The sequence below is a fragment of the Curcuma longa genome, chromosome 6 (assembly GCF_044706935.1).
Source record: "Curcuma longa cultivar G26 ecotype Majalengka, Jawa Barat chromosome 6, ITB_CL_G26_1.1, whole genome shotgun sequence".
Taxonomy (NCBI): Eukaryota; Viridiplantae; Streptophyta; class Magnoliopsida; order Zingiberales; family Zingiberaceae; genus Curcuma; species Curcuma longa.
The window spans coordinates 3,564,478-3,581,958 of record NC_133866.1 but is presented as its reverse complement, the minus strand read 5'-3'; the positions used below and the strand labels follow the sequence as shown (position 1 = coordinate 3,581,958).

Genomic DNA, 17,481 nt, shown 5'->3' with positions numbered 1-17,481 from the left:
TTAAATTTAGATGCTATTAATCTCTTATTTATTTTTTTTTTAAGTTTAATTTTATTTTGAATTTAATTCGTTTGTTTAGATGTTCTGTAACTCTTAATTTGAACATGATTGTTTCAAAATTTTATGTTTTAAATTTATTTATGTGATTAGTGAGCTTAATATTATATATTAATTTATAAAATTAATAAAAAGCTTTTATTTGCAGCTATTATTGTGTTCATAAATATTAATAAATCAAATATATATTTATTTAATTAATTTTGTACCTATTGAATAAATATAATCAAGTTCTTATCAATTTTATTTGTGAATATTTAATTTATTTACCATCCTAGATCTTAGAGAGAGTTTATAAGAGTGGAAGCATTTGAAAAAAACATGAGAATAGGGATAAAATATGATGCACATATGCATTGGAGATGGTTTTGATTGTAAATGTTAATACGTTATAACTTTTGACTCGATTGAATCATAAGTCTATAATATATGAAAGCTAAATTTATTATCTTTGAGATATAATTGAGTTGGTTACGACGGAACATAATTATTGAAGTGGATAAAGATCAAATCTCGATTATGTCGAGGTAATATCTTCCTTCATCGTGGTCAATTATAGCTTTTCGAATATCCTCTTCATAGATGGTAATGAGATTGTGTAGACCATTAGATGACGAATTTTATTTTTTACTGAAATAAAAATTAAATTTATTTAAAAATTTACATTTATTATCCGATGTAATTTTACATATGTAATGATCTAGATAAAAATAGATAAAAATATCGATTCAAATTTTTTTTAGAAGCTTCAAAAAATTTTAATTTTTTTATTAAGATTATTTTTATATTTTATATCGTTAGAGTTTTTAGGTCATTTAAATATTTATTTAATTGATATTAAAAAATCTGAATTAAAAAAAAACCCTAGAATTTGAGGAAGTGTGTGAGAGGTGCTACTTTATTTTGATAATTAAGGAGCCCTTTGATTTTTATAATTTTCAGAAATTCTGGGAAAGATCAAGTGACATTTCCTCGGAGTCAATTCCTGGATTCCATTTCCCATTCAATCTTCTCGTGATTTTGGATCCCGTTTACACACCGGTGTCGACCTCCTCGTCACGGGGATCGCTCGTCGCCGTCACCGGCGAATCTGAGGGATCGTCGCTATTCAAGTCACGTCAATCGTCGATCTCCCCATGTTTTTAGTTTGTTTAATGTTTTTGCGCTAATTTCTTGTGTTTATTTGAGGAAACGTCGAAGATCCCTCTTTTTTTTTCTTCTTTACCTTGATTTCTGTTGGTTTCGCCTTTATATTGCTCTAAATCTTGTAGCAAAATTAGATTTTTTTTTCCTTTTCCTTCTTCTATGCTCTCCTGATCGGTAGATGTCTTTCGAGGTTAATTGAAGCTTTGTTGATTGCTTGCCGAATGCGATTATGAACAATCAGTCATTTGGATCAGGAAATCCCATAGCTTTTCATGCTTACACCCGAGGTGACTTCGATTTGGAGTCGGGAAACTCCAGGAAGAGCTTTCGTAAGCCTAAGAATCCTCAATTTATCGCTCCCATCAGGATGATACATTCTATCTCAAACCGCATTTATTACTTCTACAAGCTTCACCCAGTTGCAGTCTTTCTCACCTCTCTGTCCTTTGGTATCGCCATCCTGGTAGTGCTTTCTTTGTACGAAAGGAAGCTTCGAATGATGGATTTCCGGAGAAGTGATGACTTGGGTCTTAGCTCAGGCTCGTATCCACTGCCAAATCTTCACAATCTTGTGATGGTTGCGGGACATTCAATTTACACAAGCACTAGCTGCGGTAAGTTTGACAATGAGGATTCATGGTTCCTAGAACCCTATCAGAAGAACCCGGGGCAGGCAGCTACATTCTTGGCACACATCCAAGTGGGAGTGGAGAGTGCAGCCAAGGACGAGGGAGCACTTCTTCTATTTAGTGGTGGGGAAACCAGAAAGGAGGGCGGCCCTCGCAGTGAAGCACAAAGTTACTGGTTTGTTGCAGAGTCTAAAGGCTGGTTTGGTATGATAGCTTATTCCTTTATTTGTAAAGCTACCTTCTTCCATACTTTCATGTCAATTGACACCGGGGGTTTGTATAAAAATTCATCATTTGCTCTCTGCTATAAGAAGAGGATAAATATTCAATAGTACGAACTAGGTTTGAGCAAACACATTTTTCATTTCTTTCTCAATTTGCATTGTTGCTGATTTCGATTGGCACAACCTGAATTTAACTCTTTGTGAACTTGTAAAAGTCAAGTGAAATTTACTTTTGTAAGGCTCTTTGGCTGCCTTAAAATTCATCATCTTCATTGTGCATGTTCATGTCTGAAAGCTAAAAGAAAACCTAGAATTGTAATTTTCAAATGCTAGGTTTTGGAGTTTTTATTTATTTACATTTACCATGACTGGTATGTTTCAAGACTGCCATGTCACAATGTGTATACGATCCTTTGATACCCATTATATAAATCATTAGGAAGAGTTTTGTTGAATCCCAAAGGCAAAAAAGTGGTGTGTCTTAGTTGTATTTCTTAATTGTAAATGTGTTATCCAAGGAATTGATTATGGAGGTATGGAGAAAATCAATTCTACAACCATACTTTTATCATCTAATTGAAAATGCACACTCTGAAACATTGAAATGATTTTGTAGTTGATTCACACTGTCTCTCATATCTTCCAGCTCTAGCTTTCCCCAATTTAATAAATGGGCTATTCATCATTTCCCAAACTTTTACTTAATTCAACCAAAATCATGACATATTTTACTATTATTTTTTGTATGTTTTGTAGTGAATCTTTCTGTCTTGATCAATTTTTATATCCTTTGTTAGCCTATGAGTTTTAGCTTTTAGTTATCTTCAAGCTAAATAGGAGATGTACTTAAAGTCTGATAGTAAGGCTCTCAGATTTTGTGGTTGATGTGAAAAGTCCTTTTAGTGGTCAATCTTGCATGATTAAGCAACATGGTAAAGCATAACTGCGCCATCCTTATTAATTGATATTCAGCCTTTTTTTCTGTTTTTGAGGTGTCCTATACATTTATGGTGAATAAAACTTAAGGGGAAGGGATGCATCCATGTCTTTCTTGCTAGAAGTCTATTTGTTAGGGATTGGAAAGAAAGATGTTACAAGTATCAGGAAGATATTTCTATTTAATTGCAAGACAGCAAGATATAATGAACTTAAGGAATTTAAAAGTACTGTTCCATTTCTTGTGAACCTCTTAGTTTAGTCTTAGATTCGGAAGAGAAAAATTATTGAGTTTATATTCATGAATCATGGAACCCAGCTCCATTCTCCAAGTACTTTGTTCCCTTTTTCTCTCCCTGCCAACATGTAAATACTGATTTTATGTATATGTTATACATGTTTTTTAGTATTCTGATTGAATTTTTTTGCATGTATCTGTACTAGTTATTATTTTCTTTGGCTTCATATCACTTTTATTGTATCTTAATGATATAGGTTTTGTTCCTTCCTTAGTATTAAATCCATCCTACAGTTTGAATGGTCAAATTGTGTTCTTTGTTTGCTCTTTCAACATTATTTGACTCCTTTGTTGTTTTTTATTGTCTGGGTGATTAGATATTACAATATTTTTACCTCCTCCATGATTAATATTGGAAATGAAATAGGAAATTGATATATAGATGTAGTACACATGGATATTCTTTTTAGTTTAAGTATTATTATCACGCAAAGAAATATTCTCAAAGTTTTGGATATATCAGATGTCCAATTTGACTTGCATAGTTTTGACATTCGCAAGGCCTTTTCCAAAAGGATTACATCATCAATTGTTGTCTGCTCTGTCTTTTGATCTACCATTATTTTGTTTCAGCGCTATGGTTGCTCATTCCATTGAGTTTTTTTTTTTTAAATCTTCCTTTACAGGACACAAAGATAGTGTCAGGGATAGAGCACTCACAGAGGAACATGCACGGGATAGCTTTGAGAACCTTCTTTTTAGCGTTTGTCGTTTTCGTGAACTGACAGGCTCATACCCTCAGAATATTACTGTGAGCTTCACTTTCCTATCATTATTTCCTATGTTGAACTGTTAGCTCATACCTTTTCTAAATTTGAATTTCCTAATTTAAAATCCAATTAAAAATTAGGATTGTATTAGAATGTATCTAGAGCAATGAGTTGATGCTAGTCCAATGTTTGGTAATTAATAATCTTGTAATAGAATAGTTGCCATAATATGCTATTTCATTTCATCTTCCTTTGCATAATGAATCATGACAACACAAACACTTTATTGATTAAACTTCTTGTTAACGACAAACATCACCAATGGCCTGAACCTTTATTCCAAAGATAATAAACACACATGTAGAGAATTTGGGATTGTAAGGAGCACTTCTTCAAGTTGACAGACAATTTCTAAGTTCAAAGTGTCTCAAGGACTAGGTGGATTCCTTCTAGGTGGGTGTCATGCTCTTTGCTATAGATTTGGATGTCATTAAAGTAAACTACTAAAAATTTTCGTATACAAGGTTTTAGGACTTGATTCATGATTCTAATGAATGTGATTGAGGTTAGCTACATGGGAATGAGGTTTATTGCATGTTTACTCATGCACAAAGGTGGCAATTCCTCATGTCTTGATACTCATCTAAGACAACCTTAAGGTCTCGGCTACTAGGGCAATTATGTCTTTCCCTTCTTTTTCAAATTAAAAATGTGTAAGAAGGTGAAGAGACCACCTTGATGTACCATGAAGGTTGGGTAAACCTGGGTCTTGGTTTAACTAGGTTAGGCTAGGACGGTAACAACTTTGTATTTTGCCCATTGTGTTTAAAGACGTTGGTGTTTTCTCTCTCATGGTGAGTTGTAGAGAGCTCAAAAAATCAAGCTCTACTGAGAATGATATGAGCTACATTCACGGGGAGGACATCACCAAATTTTATTAGTGTACAGGCTCATCTCATCTTGCGTAATCAAAAGGGAAGTTTGATTAACCCATGCTACTTTGTAAGAATTCGAGTGAGGTTCTGGTATGATTGGATTATACATGAATTCCTATTGCATCTCCCTCAGCTCTCTTTATAGCTTCTAGGATATCGTCTGTGGATTCAATGTTGTCATCACTTCCGAAAGTTAGAGAGCGTGACTTCATGTTTAGGGGAGTGCTCTAGTTATACGAACAACACTCTATGTGGTTATTTTGATGTCTTTGACTTTGTGAGTTGGCCTTTGCCCGTTGGATGATAGTTCTGCGATTGATTAAGTTAATGCTTTTTTTTTTGTTTAAGATGCCTTATAAGATGATGGGGTTCCGGTAGGAGGGCTATGATGGAACGTGGAGGTTCTGATAAGTGTGTCAACGAAGTAGATAAGGGATTATTCTAGGATCTTCTTTAGCTTCACTATGTATGTGGAGTTCCTCAAATTTAGTTTAGTACTCCGTTATCCAAAATTTCTTAAGAGCTCTAGTGAGCTTCATTTTGGCAAATCAAATTCATTCAAGAGTGGTCATATCATACCGACCAATATAATCCTCAATCTTTGCTAATCAATTGAAGAATGCATTTGGGCTCTAGTCTATGCGTGGTCGAGCAGTGTGGAATCTGGCTCTTGCAGCTTGTCGGAAGGTCACCACTCATTCGAGCAGTGTTGCGGCCTTTGCAGTGGCACAAGGAGAGAGAACGTAAGGGTGTGCTTTGGTTGCAGTGTGAAAGCAGTTGCTTCCTTACTAATCACCGAAGAGGAATTGAACTAGCTAGTCATGATGAAGATGATCAGTGGAAAAGAATTAGGAGAAATTCGGTGACAGACCAATTCAAGAACAAAGTCGACGCCAAGTTGAGTTAAAGTAGATAGATATGCAAAATGAAGTTATCTGATCCACCTGTTGCTTAAACTCTAGTTTGCCCCTTTCTTTTTGATATCTTGAACATTCATACTCATGTTTTAGACAAAATATTTTCTACCCAGATCTGAATGTAGTTGCATAATGGCTAACTTTCTATTTGGTCCTATCTCTTATGGTTCACATTCCGCCGACTGAATTCTATCATTCTTGCTTGTATCATGTGTATCGTTCGTCATGGTTTACAAATGATTTTATTCAGTTCAATGCTGGTGCCAGGTCATAAGCTACGATTTCAAGAGAGAAAGATTTGCACAATTGCACCGTCCGGCGATAGGATTTCCAGAAGGGAGTTTCTTCTATGTCAGTACACCGACTGCCCCGGGGGCACAGGAGGCTGCAGAGAAAGGTGAAGCTCTTGCTCAGGCTCAGTTTCAAGAAGACCCATATGGATGTTTCGGTACACTTCACCGGAAGAGACTAACCAGAGATCCATTTCACCGGTTTGTCCCTTACCCCGACGGTTGCCCTGAGCTAAAAGGCTTGTTCAGCTACTGTGGTCCAGTTCCATTTCCCGGGTCACTTCCTTGGACCAAGTAGTCTCAGCTCTTGCGGCCGGGTTACTATCATTTTCATCGGAGATTAACGAAACAAATCCTAAGTTCCAGTGTGTACAATGAAGCATAAACTCATCCTTTCAGATTCATAAGTATACCGAAGGCGCGATTAGTGTTGTTACAACTTGAAGATCAAGGTTTGCGCCGAAACGAAAGGCTTCTTAGGATATTTGTTCAACAATGTGTGCTTGTATCATCATATGTTTCATAGATTGTTTTTAGTTTCTTCTACTCTGATAGCTAAAATGGCTTTTTTTTTGTAACTTTTAATTAGATAGATGATTTTGTCTCACTTCAATTAAATATTTTACTTCATATTCTTTCATGTTCAATACATAGATTGGTAACCACTCAAGTCGAAAATCTCTCCTTTTCTAAGTCAGTTTTGATTATATTTTTCAATTATGTGTGAGTTTGATTTTAATTAAAAATTTATTTAATAATAATAAAAATATATTAAAATTTTTTTAAATATAAATGATGATATAATAGATTTGATAAATTAATTATTGAAATGTTTATTGATACTTGATTTATTTTCTTCTTGTTTTTTTTATATATTTAAATTTGATTTATTTAAATATTATTGTAATGAGAGCTTATTTAATTGTTTATTTTTTTAAATTTATTTTATTTGATATGTTAAATATTATAAACTTATTTATTTATTTATAAATTTATAAGAATTCTAACACAATTCACAAAATTTAAACATGAATATTATTTATGAATCAATTTTAATCTATATATATATATATATATATATTCAATTTATTAATTTAGTTTAATTGATCAGGTACATATTCAACTTATTAATTTAATTTAATTGATCATTAGAACTATAATGTGAAGATATGAGATAGAATGAATTTCGCTCCCGAGGCACAACTCGGAGACGGCCAATCCAGATGCCCAGCATCCTTTGATTGCGTTCTCCACGCAGCAGACTTACTGCAAAAGACGCCGTAGCAAGGGTTCGAATCCTGAACAAATCTAGGCAAAACCCTCTCTGTGACAACCCTAAACCCTACAAATAGCACATGATGTTGGGGCCTATATGTGCTTTCAAATTTATTTTAATGATCGATAAAATTTTTTTTATAAAATCAAATGGATGATCTTAAAAATTAATAAAATTATAAAAATTAAATATTTGAATTACAAATATATAAATAAATTTTTATTAAATTTTCTCACAAACATTTCACTTGACTGTTTGATTTGTTTGGTCACGTCGGATCACGGTTGTTACAGTGTCTCGCGAGGCAGCTTAACCCTTTTAAATCGCGCCCATTTGGCTTCGCCGCCGGAGAGGGTTTAGTTTTGAGGGTTTCGTCCCCGCCGTCGCCTCGCAGGCGAAGTAACAGCAGCGACGGACGACGAGTGCAGAAAGAGATGTGGTTTCTCTGCGTCTTCTACCACAGGCTCTTGGACTACCGGAGGCCGGAGGTCGAGTCTCTGGCCGAACTCTTTGGAGCCTTCGGAGGGGGCGGAGGGGAGTCGTCCTCGTCGACGCGCGCGTTGGAATGGAAGCTGCCGGATAACCACCAGATGGACTCCCCCTTCCATTTCGTCTCCCTTCCCTCCGAGGAGTTTGCTAGAAACGTCGCCAACCGAAGTAAAGCTCCTGCCTTTATCTTATTTCCGCTGTGTTTTTTCCTCCACATGGAAACCGCTAGAAGCTGTGATGCTCTGGGACCTTGGGGCTGTATCATGGTTTTTTTTTTTTACCTGTGATCAGATTAAGTGTTCCACCAATGGCTCTAGGTTGAGCTTCACAAGCGAGTGCATTGTTTGAAATGTTGTTTAGTGATGATTGGATCTCTGAGAAGGCAGTTTGTTTCACAATAGAGATGAAATTTGTATAAGGATAGTTTGATCTGTTGGAGATGTGGTATTCTGTTCTTTGATAACGAGCAATGATTTTAGTAGTTAGAATTGGAAAAGTTCTTTTTCTCTTCGGTGAACTAGTTAAGGGTGAGATTTCTTATTGTAGCATAGAATTGAATATTTTTCTTGTTCTTCCAAAGTGTGTTGTGGGGGAAAAACTCTTGCAGTTTGAAATTGAATTAATGGGGTATATTGCTAATGCAACAAAGGTGGTTTAGTTCCACGCAAATGCATGTTAATTGTGGCTAAAATCTGAGGAACGCACCCTTATTATCTACTTACTTCTTTCTGAAAGACTGAAACAATAACTTTTATCAGCTTGGAAAACTTTGGACTAATGCAATTATGATGATAAAGTACTTAACATGTATGTTTGAGTCCTGCGTAAATAAGGTTTGTTAGCTTCAATTGAATCTTCTGTTCCAATGTTATCACTAGATCTGTAATACTTTACTGGTTGGAGCACCTGCTAAGAATTTTTTTTTTCTTCATTTCAAGTATATGAAAATTCTCTCAAAATATATTGATCAAAGTACAACCAGCATTCCTAACATCACAAATGTTGCATATTGAAAACTTACAGGTATACTGGTCAAGGGACTCTATGAACTATGGGGACAAGGAAGTAGCTATGAGGAACTGGAAAAGGCCATTAAGGACTTTCCAGATGAACGTAAGTTGCCATATTTGCTATCAGAAAGCTCATTCCGGATAACTGTTGACAGTTTTGGCAAAGTGATAAGCTTCAAGGAACAAAATGAACGGATTCAAGGACTTAGTTATATTCCATTCAAGGTTAGTGCTGACTGCTGTGGCCTATCTGGTTAGATGTAGTCTGTGGGCTGATTATCTTATTTCTGTTTTTCAAGGGTGTCCTTTTAACATGTGTTTCCTTGGTCCGAAATACCTAATGGAATGAACCTAGGCATAGTTATTTAAGGCATGAGGCACCCAAAAGTGCATAGGTGTTATAGGGCTTGAGGTGCATGACGCAAGGTGAGGCTCAAGCCTTACTGAAGTAAGGCGCTTTGAGTATAAATTTTTACAATTCAAACATATATAGGGAATTTCTGCTAAAATATTTCACTTACAAAATTATAGTCCATAAAATATTTAACAATAATGTAAATATAAAATTCACTAGCAAATATACGTTATGCGCATAATTCAAATTTTTAAAAAATTATACATATCTAAATCATCAAAATCTTCATCATCTTCCTCAATCATATCATTTTCATCATCACCACTACCAGATGTTTCATATTTGTATAGCTGAATCTTCATCGGTTTCTTCAAGATCGATTTCTTCCTCCTCTCACAAGGCAAACGTTTAAGGTGCACAGGCGCAAGAGGCTCGCCTGGCTGCGCCTTGCACCTAGGGGCAGCTAGCTCGTGAGTGCCTTTAATAACTATGAACCTAGGGAAAGAGTTCCCTACCTACTTGTCCTTCCTTTTTCTAGACAAAAATGGAAGGAGGGAAATAAACAATTGGGTAAAACTTTTCCCCAGTTTTGACCAATTTTGGACTCTGTCCAAATTGGAGGGAAAGGTCAAATTACTTTGCAACGTCACCAATTTCAACCTAACAATTGGAAATTGACTGATTTTGTTTAACTGATTTTTTTTCACAAGATAAATTCTACGAATTTAATTTTCCTTCCTCTTTATTTCCCTACAGAAAAACAGAGAGAAATATTTCTCTCATGCCTTCTTTCCTTCTAAGGAAACATGAATAGGTTTAAACTTCCTTATCCTTTTCCATTAAATTTATTTTCCTATTTTCATTTCCTCCCTTACAATTTATGCCCTTTGTACGATACATGTCCTGAAAGAGCTAACTAAGAGAAAAAAAAATGATTATTCTGGTGAAAAACTAGAAATTAATGTCTAGATGCATTCAGATGGTTTGCAACCATATTTTTGCGGACAATCGTGGATCCATATTAAATTGGTATAAGATAATAGAGTCAAGTAGTTCGATGCCTTTATAAGCAGTCCAGTTGCTCCTTTGCTACTCTCTCAATCTTGTTACTGCTTGCTCTTGTAGCATGGACTTGCAATGTTGGAACTACATGAACTGGCATGTTGTAGCATCCTTGTCATGTGTGTTCTTGATTTAACTTGATTTTTGTTGCTAGTATAGCTATCTTGTGTATTTTGTACTTACTCTCTTGATGATTTCTTGAGGAAATGTGTTTATCCGTTATTATACTTTAACCAGTCTATGTGCCATAGTGATGGTTCAAGAAGTTCATGGCAGGCTTTTTTTTAATGGAATTTAATAAAATAGTATTATTGCATGGTCTTGCACAATGTACCTTAATATTTCTAATGGTGCTTTCATGAAAACTATATTTACCTCTTGTTTCATGAACTTGTTCAGACATCTGAGAACACACTTGTAGTTTTAACATAAGGCCAACTATGGAAGTTGGTGCTGGTATTGGACTATGAGAAGACAAATGCATTGATCCTTATCTTTCTTAGTAAATCATCGTAATTGTCTTCCACTCAGGCTTTTAAAACATCATAAGTTATATTTTCATATTCAATTAAGCATGATGGCATTTAAAATTACAACTTAATACTTTTGTTCTCATGCTACTTTTCATTTTCTTAACTTTCTTACTTATTCTGCTTTTGAATTTGGGTCAGGGCCGAGTCGATCTTCGTAAACCTGAACACAAGTTCTGGCTTATAGAAACTGATGATTATGGTTCAAACAATGGCCTTCCTCCAGTTGTTCAGAGGACTATCTTCTTTGGTCGGGAGGTTGGGGCTGCAGACAGAAAGCTGCTGCCCACATACCAATTAAAAAGTCGCAAGTACCTAGGTCCAACGGCTATGGATGCTGAAATAGCCTTTCTTATGGCTAATCAAGGCCTTGCACAACCAGGAAAGCTTGTTTATGACCCATTTGTTGGAACTGGGAGTATACTGGTTGCTGCTGCACATTTTGGAGCGTTGACAATGGTCTCCCTTGTTTGAACTAATCCTTATTATTGTCATGCTTAGTAATCTTTCACTGTTAGTCTGACAAAAAAATTTCCAGGGTGCAGATATTGATATAAGAGTAGTTCGTGATGGACGTGGACCCAACTGCAATGTTTGGAGCAACTTTGAGCAGGTATTTGGTCATACAAATTTGTTAACTGTAGATATGCTAGTGTTTATATTATACAAGAAAATGCACGGTAAATAGTGGTAATAATTTTGGTGTTTGACATGATGGAGAGAACAAGGACTCAGGCCAGATTTTGTCATCCTTGCCTTTGTTGCATACAAGAGGTGTGGAATGCTGTCAGTTCCAACCAAAATCCTGTTATTATGTTTCCATCTTGATAAGTTTTCTTCTGCACTAAGTTTCAGGTCAATTGCACTTCCTTTGGTCAGCAAAATTGAGCAAACAAATCCAGTTGAGCAAAATTTGAACTTGTACTAATTGATAGAAAACTGTTGCTAGCCAATCAATATTCATCCAATTATGTGCTTTATTCTTTCAAGAAGCAGCCCCAAAAGAGGGTTAGTGATGGATATAAGAGTGGGATATAGAAGTCATAGTGAGAACAGAGATTTGGTTGTGTTCCCTAGCATGAACTATCAGGATCTATATACCTTCTCACTTGTGTTCTCTCTTGTTTCTGAGGAAAGTTGGGTAAAATGTAATGAGTCTGAAAAACTCTTATTTTTTAAGCAACTGCGGACACCTGTGCTAAAAGAAATTGGAGATTCATACGATAACTGGTAAATTAATTTCACAAACCCTATAAATTCCCTTTAAAACAGCACTCTTGAACTGGTAAATTACTACTATAACTTAGAAAAGAAGATAGGCTATCCTATCTATTCCACGTAATAGACTTTTGAGGTGTACTGAAGTTTTAGAAGACAGAACTTTGGAGGCTTTCCAAAATTTATCTTGAATGTAAATTCCACACAATATATGAAAACTCGTAATCAAAGAAAAAACATATCCTTTTGAGAGAAAATAACCTAAACTTGTTTTTGCTTTTGTATTATTGCATGACCAGGTGAACAGATTTTCATGTCTCTGCAGTTATCCTTATAAGATTATCTTTGTTAGCACATGATTGCCATTTCAACTTCAAGCTAATCAACCCTGCCAGCAGTGGCTTAATGGGACGGACTTCTGCAGTCCAATATGATATTCTAATAATAATTGTGCTTTGTTCAAAATTAAACCTTGTATTTGTCCAATTGTGTCATTACTAACATTCATGAAGTTGTTGTTTGAAATCTCTATTTATAGTTAAATCTCTATTTTTTTCATTTATTTCTCCAGTATAATCTTCCAATGCCAATTTCCTTGTTGAGAGCAGACAATAACATGCCTCCTTGGCGCCCAGGACTAACAGAGGTACTTTTTTGCTTTATTTGTTCAATAATTTAACAATTTGTCTTTATTCATATTTAATACCAAGTATGATTATGCACTATATATTGTAGCCCTCTTTTTATAATGGACATTTTTGTTTAATCATTTTTCTTTTGAATGAAAGTATACGTGATAACTTCTAGATATGCACTGTTCTCAATTTATATCATGTTTGGAATGGATATTGAATTTCTCTCTATATATATAAATATAAACCATTGGATCTGAGTATGTATAGAAATATGAATGCATGAAACAAATTGGACACGAAACAATCTGAGAAATAAAAAATGGACGATATCATGAAATTTGATCCAGTGCTATTAGACATCTGTAACATCAATTATCACATCAAGATAAAAATAGCTTAAACTTATGTGTTAATTTTTATTAGCATAATTACTTTAATGACCAACAATGTACTGTAAATATTTGAAGCACTCGTAAATTTTGAAGAAACATAAAATACTACAGAAGAAAATGGATGAACATGACATATAAAACGTACAATTATTACACCAATAACAGGATATATAGATGATAGATCCATGATTTATCATAAAATAGAATAAACTGATTTATGATGAGTACCAATGATTTCCAGAAAAAGATTAAAAGACATTTTATATTTATCTTAAACAAAACATCAAATGATTAAAAAAGGGAAACAATCATAAAATTTCTCTAATGAACATGTCTAATATCTCTTTTATGCTTGATAATTCATGCCTTGAACATGATCAAACATTAATTAAAAGATGGTTTGTCCTAAAGAAGCAAGTGTAAGAATGAATCACCAGAACTTATTTTCTTTTCAACTAATCGTACCAACATATTTGCTTTAAAAACTAATTGTCACCACAGACTTGCATCAGAGTTAGCCATCTTGAGATCTTAGGGCATACATCTCAAATTTCAAGAGTAGTATGGATTCTATCAATGAGGAATTATGTTTGATCTTGGTTCCATATTAGTGTCTACAAATGTGTTTTTGCACCATTTTGCTTACCACATTCTGATATTTGAAATCCAAGTATTGTTTGTTCAAAACTGAATTTCACATTTGTTGTTAACTTTATAGACAATTACTCTTGAATGGCATTGATTTTTTCTTTTTAATTAAATAATGTCTTCGAATCTATTCTATCTTTTGCACTGCTAAGAAAAGAACCAAATTAGATGTGTCTATTAAAATGTTCACCGATATTGAGTAATTTTCTCATGCTTTGCAGTCTTTTCTATCTAATAGCTGTATTTTTTATCAATCATCCTAGCTTCATAGGAGCAAACAGTACATTGCTACTAAAAGGAAGGATAGTTCTACTAAAAGGAAGAATTGATATTTGGTTGAGTCAATGTGTACATTACTATATATTTAAATTCCTCTCGGATGATACAGCCCTCACTCAATAATCCTGTACTACTTTTTGTGCGCAGCTGTAGATAAATTTGTCAATCTGATTTGCATAACTTGAATATCAGATTTACACAAAGTAGACATTTGTAGTAAATATCTAAAAATCACTAGCAAATGTTAGAAATTGATCAATTTTGATAGTCATCTCTTTATCATATTGATGAAGTTGAAAGAGACTTTCAATGACCTCATAAGCACCAGAGATATCACTAGCGTGCATATCTCATTCCTGTGTCCATGTTTTGTAGCAAGAGAAAGAGTATTGAAAGATGCTCATAAGGCCTGGAATCAATGTCTTGCCAAAGGAGGGCCAATAACTAAGCAACAATCCTCTCCCATGCAATTGTCTGGCTTACAAGTATTGGTGGTTCTTGTTGTCCAATCCTACAATCCCTTGACCCATGTACCAAACTATGATTGCCGCAGCCCGAGATTTAAGCTCTTCCTGTTAAATCTCTCAGTGATAAGACACATCCGAATTGGCTTGGAATAGCAGGGGTATGAAGAGACAGTGGTAGTTGGAGAATGAGACATCTTAGGCAACTATTTTGGACAATTTCTCATAGAATAAAAAGACTTGCTGTAATTGAAATAAAGGCAAGCCTACAAGAATATCACAGATGCAGAAATATTCTGGAAAACCTGGAAATCCAGATGAAAACAAAACTGATGCTTGAGAAAACCAGAACAGAATGGAATCTGTATAGAAACTGTCCAAGATCCAGAAAAAAAAAATTGAAATCAAGGAGCCAGAAACACGTGAAGTGATGCCCAAAATTCTCACACTCGGAAGAAATGCAGGAGATAACAAGAACACAATCTCAATGCACAGAGTTGAGGATGATGCACTCTTGCTTGGTGTCTTCTTGCTTGAGATTTCTGGAGAATAAATAACTGGACGCCGAGAAGAAAGACTTGACATATTGCAGAGGAGAGCTCGACATGTTTAGTGAACAAAAAGTGGAAATGCATGGATCCTCACAGATAAGATATGTGGATGAGTCATTTGGTGTGGAAACTGGCAATGGTAACTATTAATATCATGTTAAACTTAGAAAACTATTGTAAGGGTTATCCTGTAAGCAGTCCCCTCTACCTCTATATATTATCTTATTATTATTTTATATATACACCTCTGTGATTCTTTTGTTCACAATTACCTCACTATTTATAATTGAGTCCTTAACAGTTTTGATTTATCATATACAGTTGTAGTTGTTACTCCAATGAACGCTGGTGTCATTTTCTCAAGTCATCTGGTTTTGTAAGGATCATAATATCATTATAACAACCTCTTTCTTTCACCATGAAGATATATAGATTTGTGAGGTTCATAACATCATTATAATCAAGTGCTTTCTGTCGCCATATTTGCACATTTCACAGCTTAAAAGACTGGAACGCCATTTAGACTTTGCTTTCATTGAACTATGTTCCCAGTGTTTCAAACTTTACAGAATGGTTAGTGAATATATTAATCAGCTTATACACAATGTGTGTTTCTGATTTATTGTTTTTGTTTGTAAAGATGCGTAGTTTATGTTCCAGTGAACAATTAATCCTCCTAGTTATTGTTTTCGAATAACTTTCTGATTGTTAGTTATGTAGTGCATATATTCCTCATGTTCAGCAAGGCATTTCTTCTTATTACTTTAATAATTTTCTTTAAGGTGTTTGATGCTATCATATGTGACCCACCTTATGGTGTTCGTGCTGGAGGTCGAAAATCTGGAGGCCGGAAATTGTTGAAAGGCCTAGTTGCTCCATACACTGTTCCACAGGAGAAAAGGGTTGACCATATACCATCAACTGCTGCATACTGCTTAGCAGAATGCGTACATGATCTTCTTGACCTCTCTGCAAAGATGTTAGTGATGGGTGGTCGGCTTGTCTTTTTCTACCCAGTTGTTAGAGATGAAAATTCGATCGATGTCCAGTTTCCTGAACATCCTTGCTTCACTCTGATTGCTTCTTGTGAGCAGATTCTTAGCCTACGTTATAGCCGGTATCTGCTGACAATGGTGAAGACAGGGGTCTATACTGAAGAGATCAAAGAGGCAGCCATGAAAATGCACTTGGATTTCAAAGAAAACCATCTCAAGTGGTTAGAAGATGGTAACCTTCACTCCGCGGTGTTCAGTCCATCAGACTCTCTGGAAGTTCCAGACGGCAAGCCCAAGTTTGACAGAGATTCAAAACCAAAATATCGAGGCAAGTACGTGTAGAACAAATACCTTGAGATTCCTGTTCTTTCGATAGTTTTGACAGGTACAACATTCAGATTCAATCCTCATTTAAGATACAGTTTTTCAAAGAACAAGCAGAAATCAAATGCTCACGGTTTCTAATATCTGTATTATGTGTAGAGCTAATTATCGATCCGATCTGATTACTTCGAGGATGCATTTGCGTTCCAAGTTAATTCAGCTCATGGTAATACTCTGTTTATCATGATTTTGTTAGTCTAATGTCTTGAAGTTTTTCCTTTCTATTTAGTAGTTAAAGTGTTGATTGTGTCTTTGAGTTGCTTCTTGGTTGTTGTGGTGTAGTTATATTCATTCATACAAGTTTGTCAATTATATTAAATTGGTTAGGCTTTACTTTGAGGACTGTAGCTAAATGAGTACAAATAGTAGTAATTTAGGCTTTGGTCGATTGAAACTCTTTCTTGTTGCTTGAAGCGGATTGATGGTTGGTTTGAGTTTGTTTGAAGTCGATGTAGAGAATCAAGGTGACTAGCAATGTTGTTGCTCATCATTGACACTTGCCTCTAGCCGAGGACAAGGAGCTCGGCCACCGGCACCTCGTGGCATCAAACCATGAGAGGATGACCCTAGTCAAGGACTTCGCGAAAGAGTATGAAAGTAATTTGTTGTAGCCAAGTTATGTGTAAAAGCAAAGTATATGACCATGACACTTGCAATATGTGAACTTATGTGAGTTAAATAGATGATGATCGAGTAAGAGCATAGCTGAGTTGGTTACGACGCAGCAGACTTGCAGAAGAGTAAGAGCATGACCCCATCTAGTTACTTTGTTAGAGAAAAGTATATTTTGATGAGATCGTCATCTCCTTTTCCAACTCTAATGATTAACTTGCAAATTTGCTTTTTTTAAATCTTCAAGTGAATCTAAAATTATGTACATTTGTTCTTGGGGCAATGGTGAGATGGTTAGGTCTGTCCATGATAGATCTTTTGAAATTTGAAATTCAACTGTGGTGAATTTATAAGAAAGGATTTCCTCTCAAATGTTGTGCTTATAAGTGTTGATGGATTAAAATGTAAATACTTATAACACCAAAAGTATTTCACTTCA

The 17,481-nt window shown here is 35.0% G+C and overlaps 2 protein-coding genes across 3 annotated transcripts; both read left to right on the top strand.

Annotated features, from left to right (window-relative positions):
* Window positions 1-988: 988 nt before the first annotated feature.
* LOC141831265 (uncharacterized protein C57A10.07-like) lies at window positions 989-6,688 on the top strand. The gene is made up of 3 exons (XM_074718672.1): window positions 989-2,036; window positions 3,917-4,041; window positions 6,120-6,688. Exons 1-3 carry the CDS (start codon window positions 1,433-1,435, stop codon window positions 6,438-6,440), a joined length of 1,050 nt encoding a protein of 349 aa, XP_074574773.1. The 5' UTR covers window positions 989-1,432; the 3' UTR covers window positions 6,441-6,688.
* A 1,092-nt stretch (window positions 6,689-7,780) lies between these two features.
* On the top strand, window positions 7,781-16,652 carry LOC141830903 (uncharacterized). 2 transcript variants are annotated; one of them, XM_074718351.1, is made up of 7 exons: window positions 7,781-8,075; window positions 8,931-9,142; window positions 11,006-11,323; window positions 11,403-11,477; window positions 12,654-12,728; window positions 15,834-16,431; window positions 16,530-16,652. In XM_074718351.1, exons 1-6 carry the CDS (start codon window positions 7,853-7,855, stop codon window positions 16,386-16,388), a joined length of 1,458 nt encoding a protein of 485 aa, XP_074574452.1. In that variant the 5' UTR covers window positions 7,781-7,852; the 3' UTR covers window positions 16,389-16,431; window positions 16,530-16,652. The 2 variants fall into 2 exon arrangements, with proteins under 2 accessions (XP_074574452.1, XP_074574451.1); XM_074718350.1 differs by having other exon boundaries at window positions 15,834-16,652.
* Window positions 16,653-17,481: the final 829 nt, after the last annotated feature.

Excerpts from the sequence above, each read along its gene's own strand:
- LOC141831265 (XM_074718672.1), top strand. The coding sequence starts at position 1,433 with ATGAACAATCAGTCATTTGGATCAGGAAATCCCATAGCTTTTCATGCT. Across the intron at positions 2,037-3,916 it reads AGAGTCTAAAGGCTGGTTTG|GACACAAAGATAGTGTCAGG; the intron begins GTATGATAGCTT and ends CTTCCTTTACAG. Across the intron at positions 4,042-6,119 it reads CATACCCTCAGAATATTACT|GTCATAAGCTACGATTTCAA; the intron begins GTGAGCTTCACT and ends TGCTGGTGCCAG.
- LOC141830903 (XM_074718351.1), top strand. The coding sequence starts at position 7,853 with ATGTGGTTTCTCTGCGTCTTCTACCACAGGCTCTTGGACTACCGGAGG. Across the intron at positions 11,324-11,402 it reads ATTTTGGAGCGTTGACAATG|GGTGCAGATATTGATATAAG; the intron begins GTCTCCCTTGTT and ends AAAAATTTCCAG. Across the intron at positions 12,729-15,833 it reads GGCGCCCAGGACTAACAGAG|GTGTTTGATGCTATCATATG; the intron begins GTACTTTTTTGC and ends ATTTTCTTTAAG.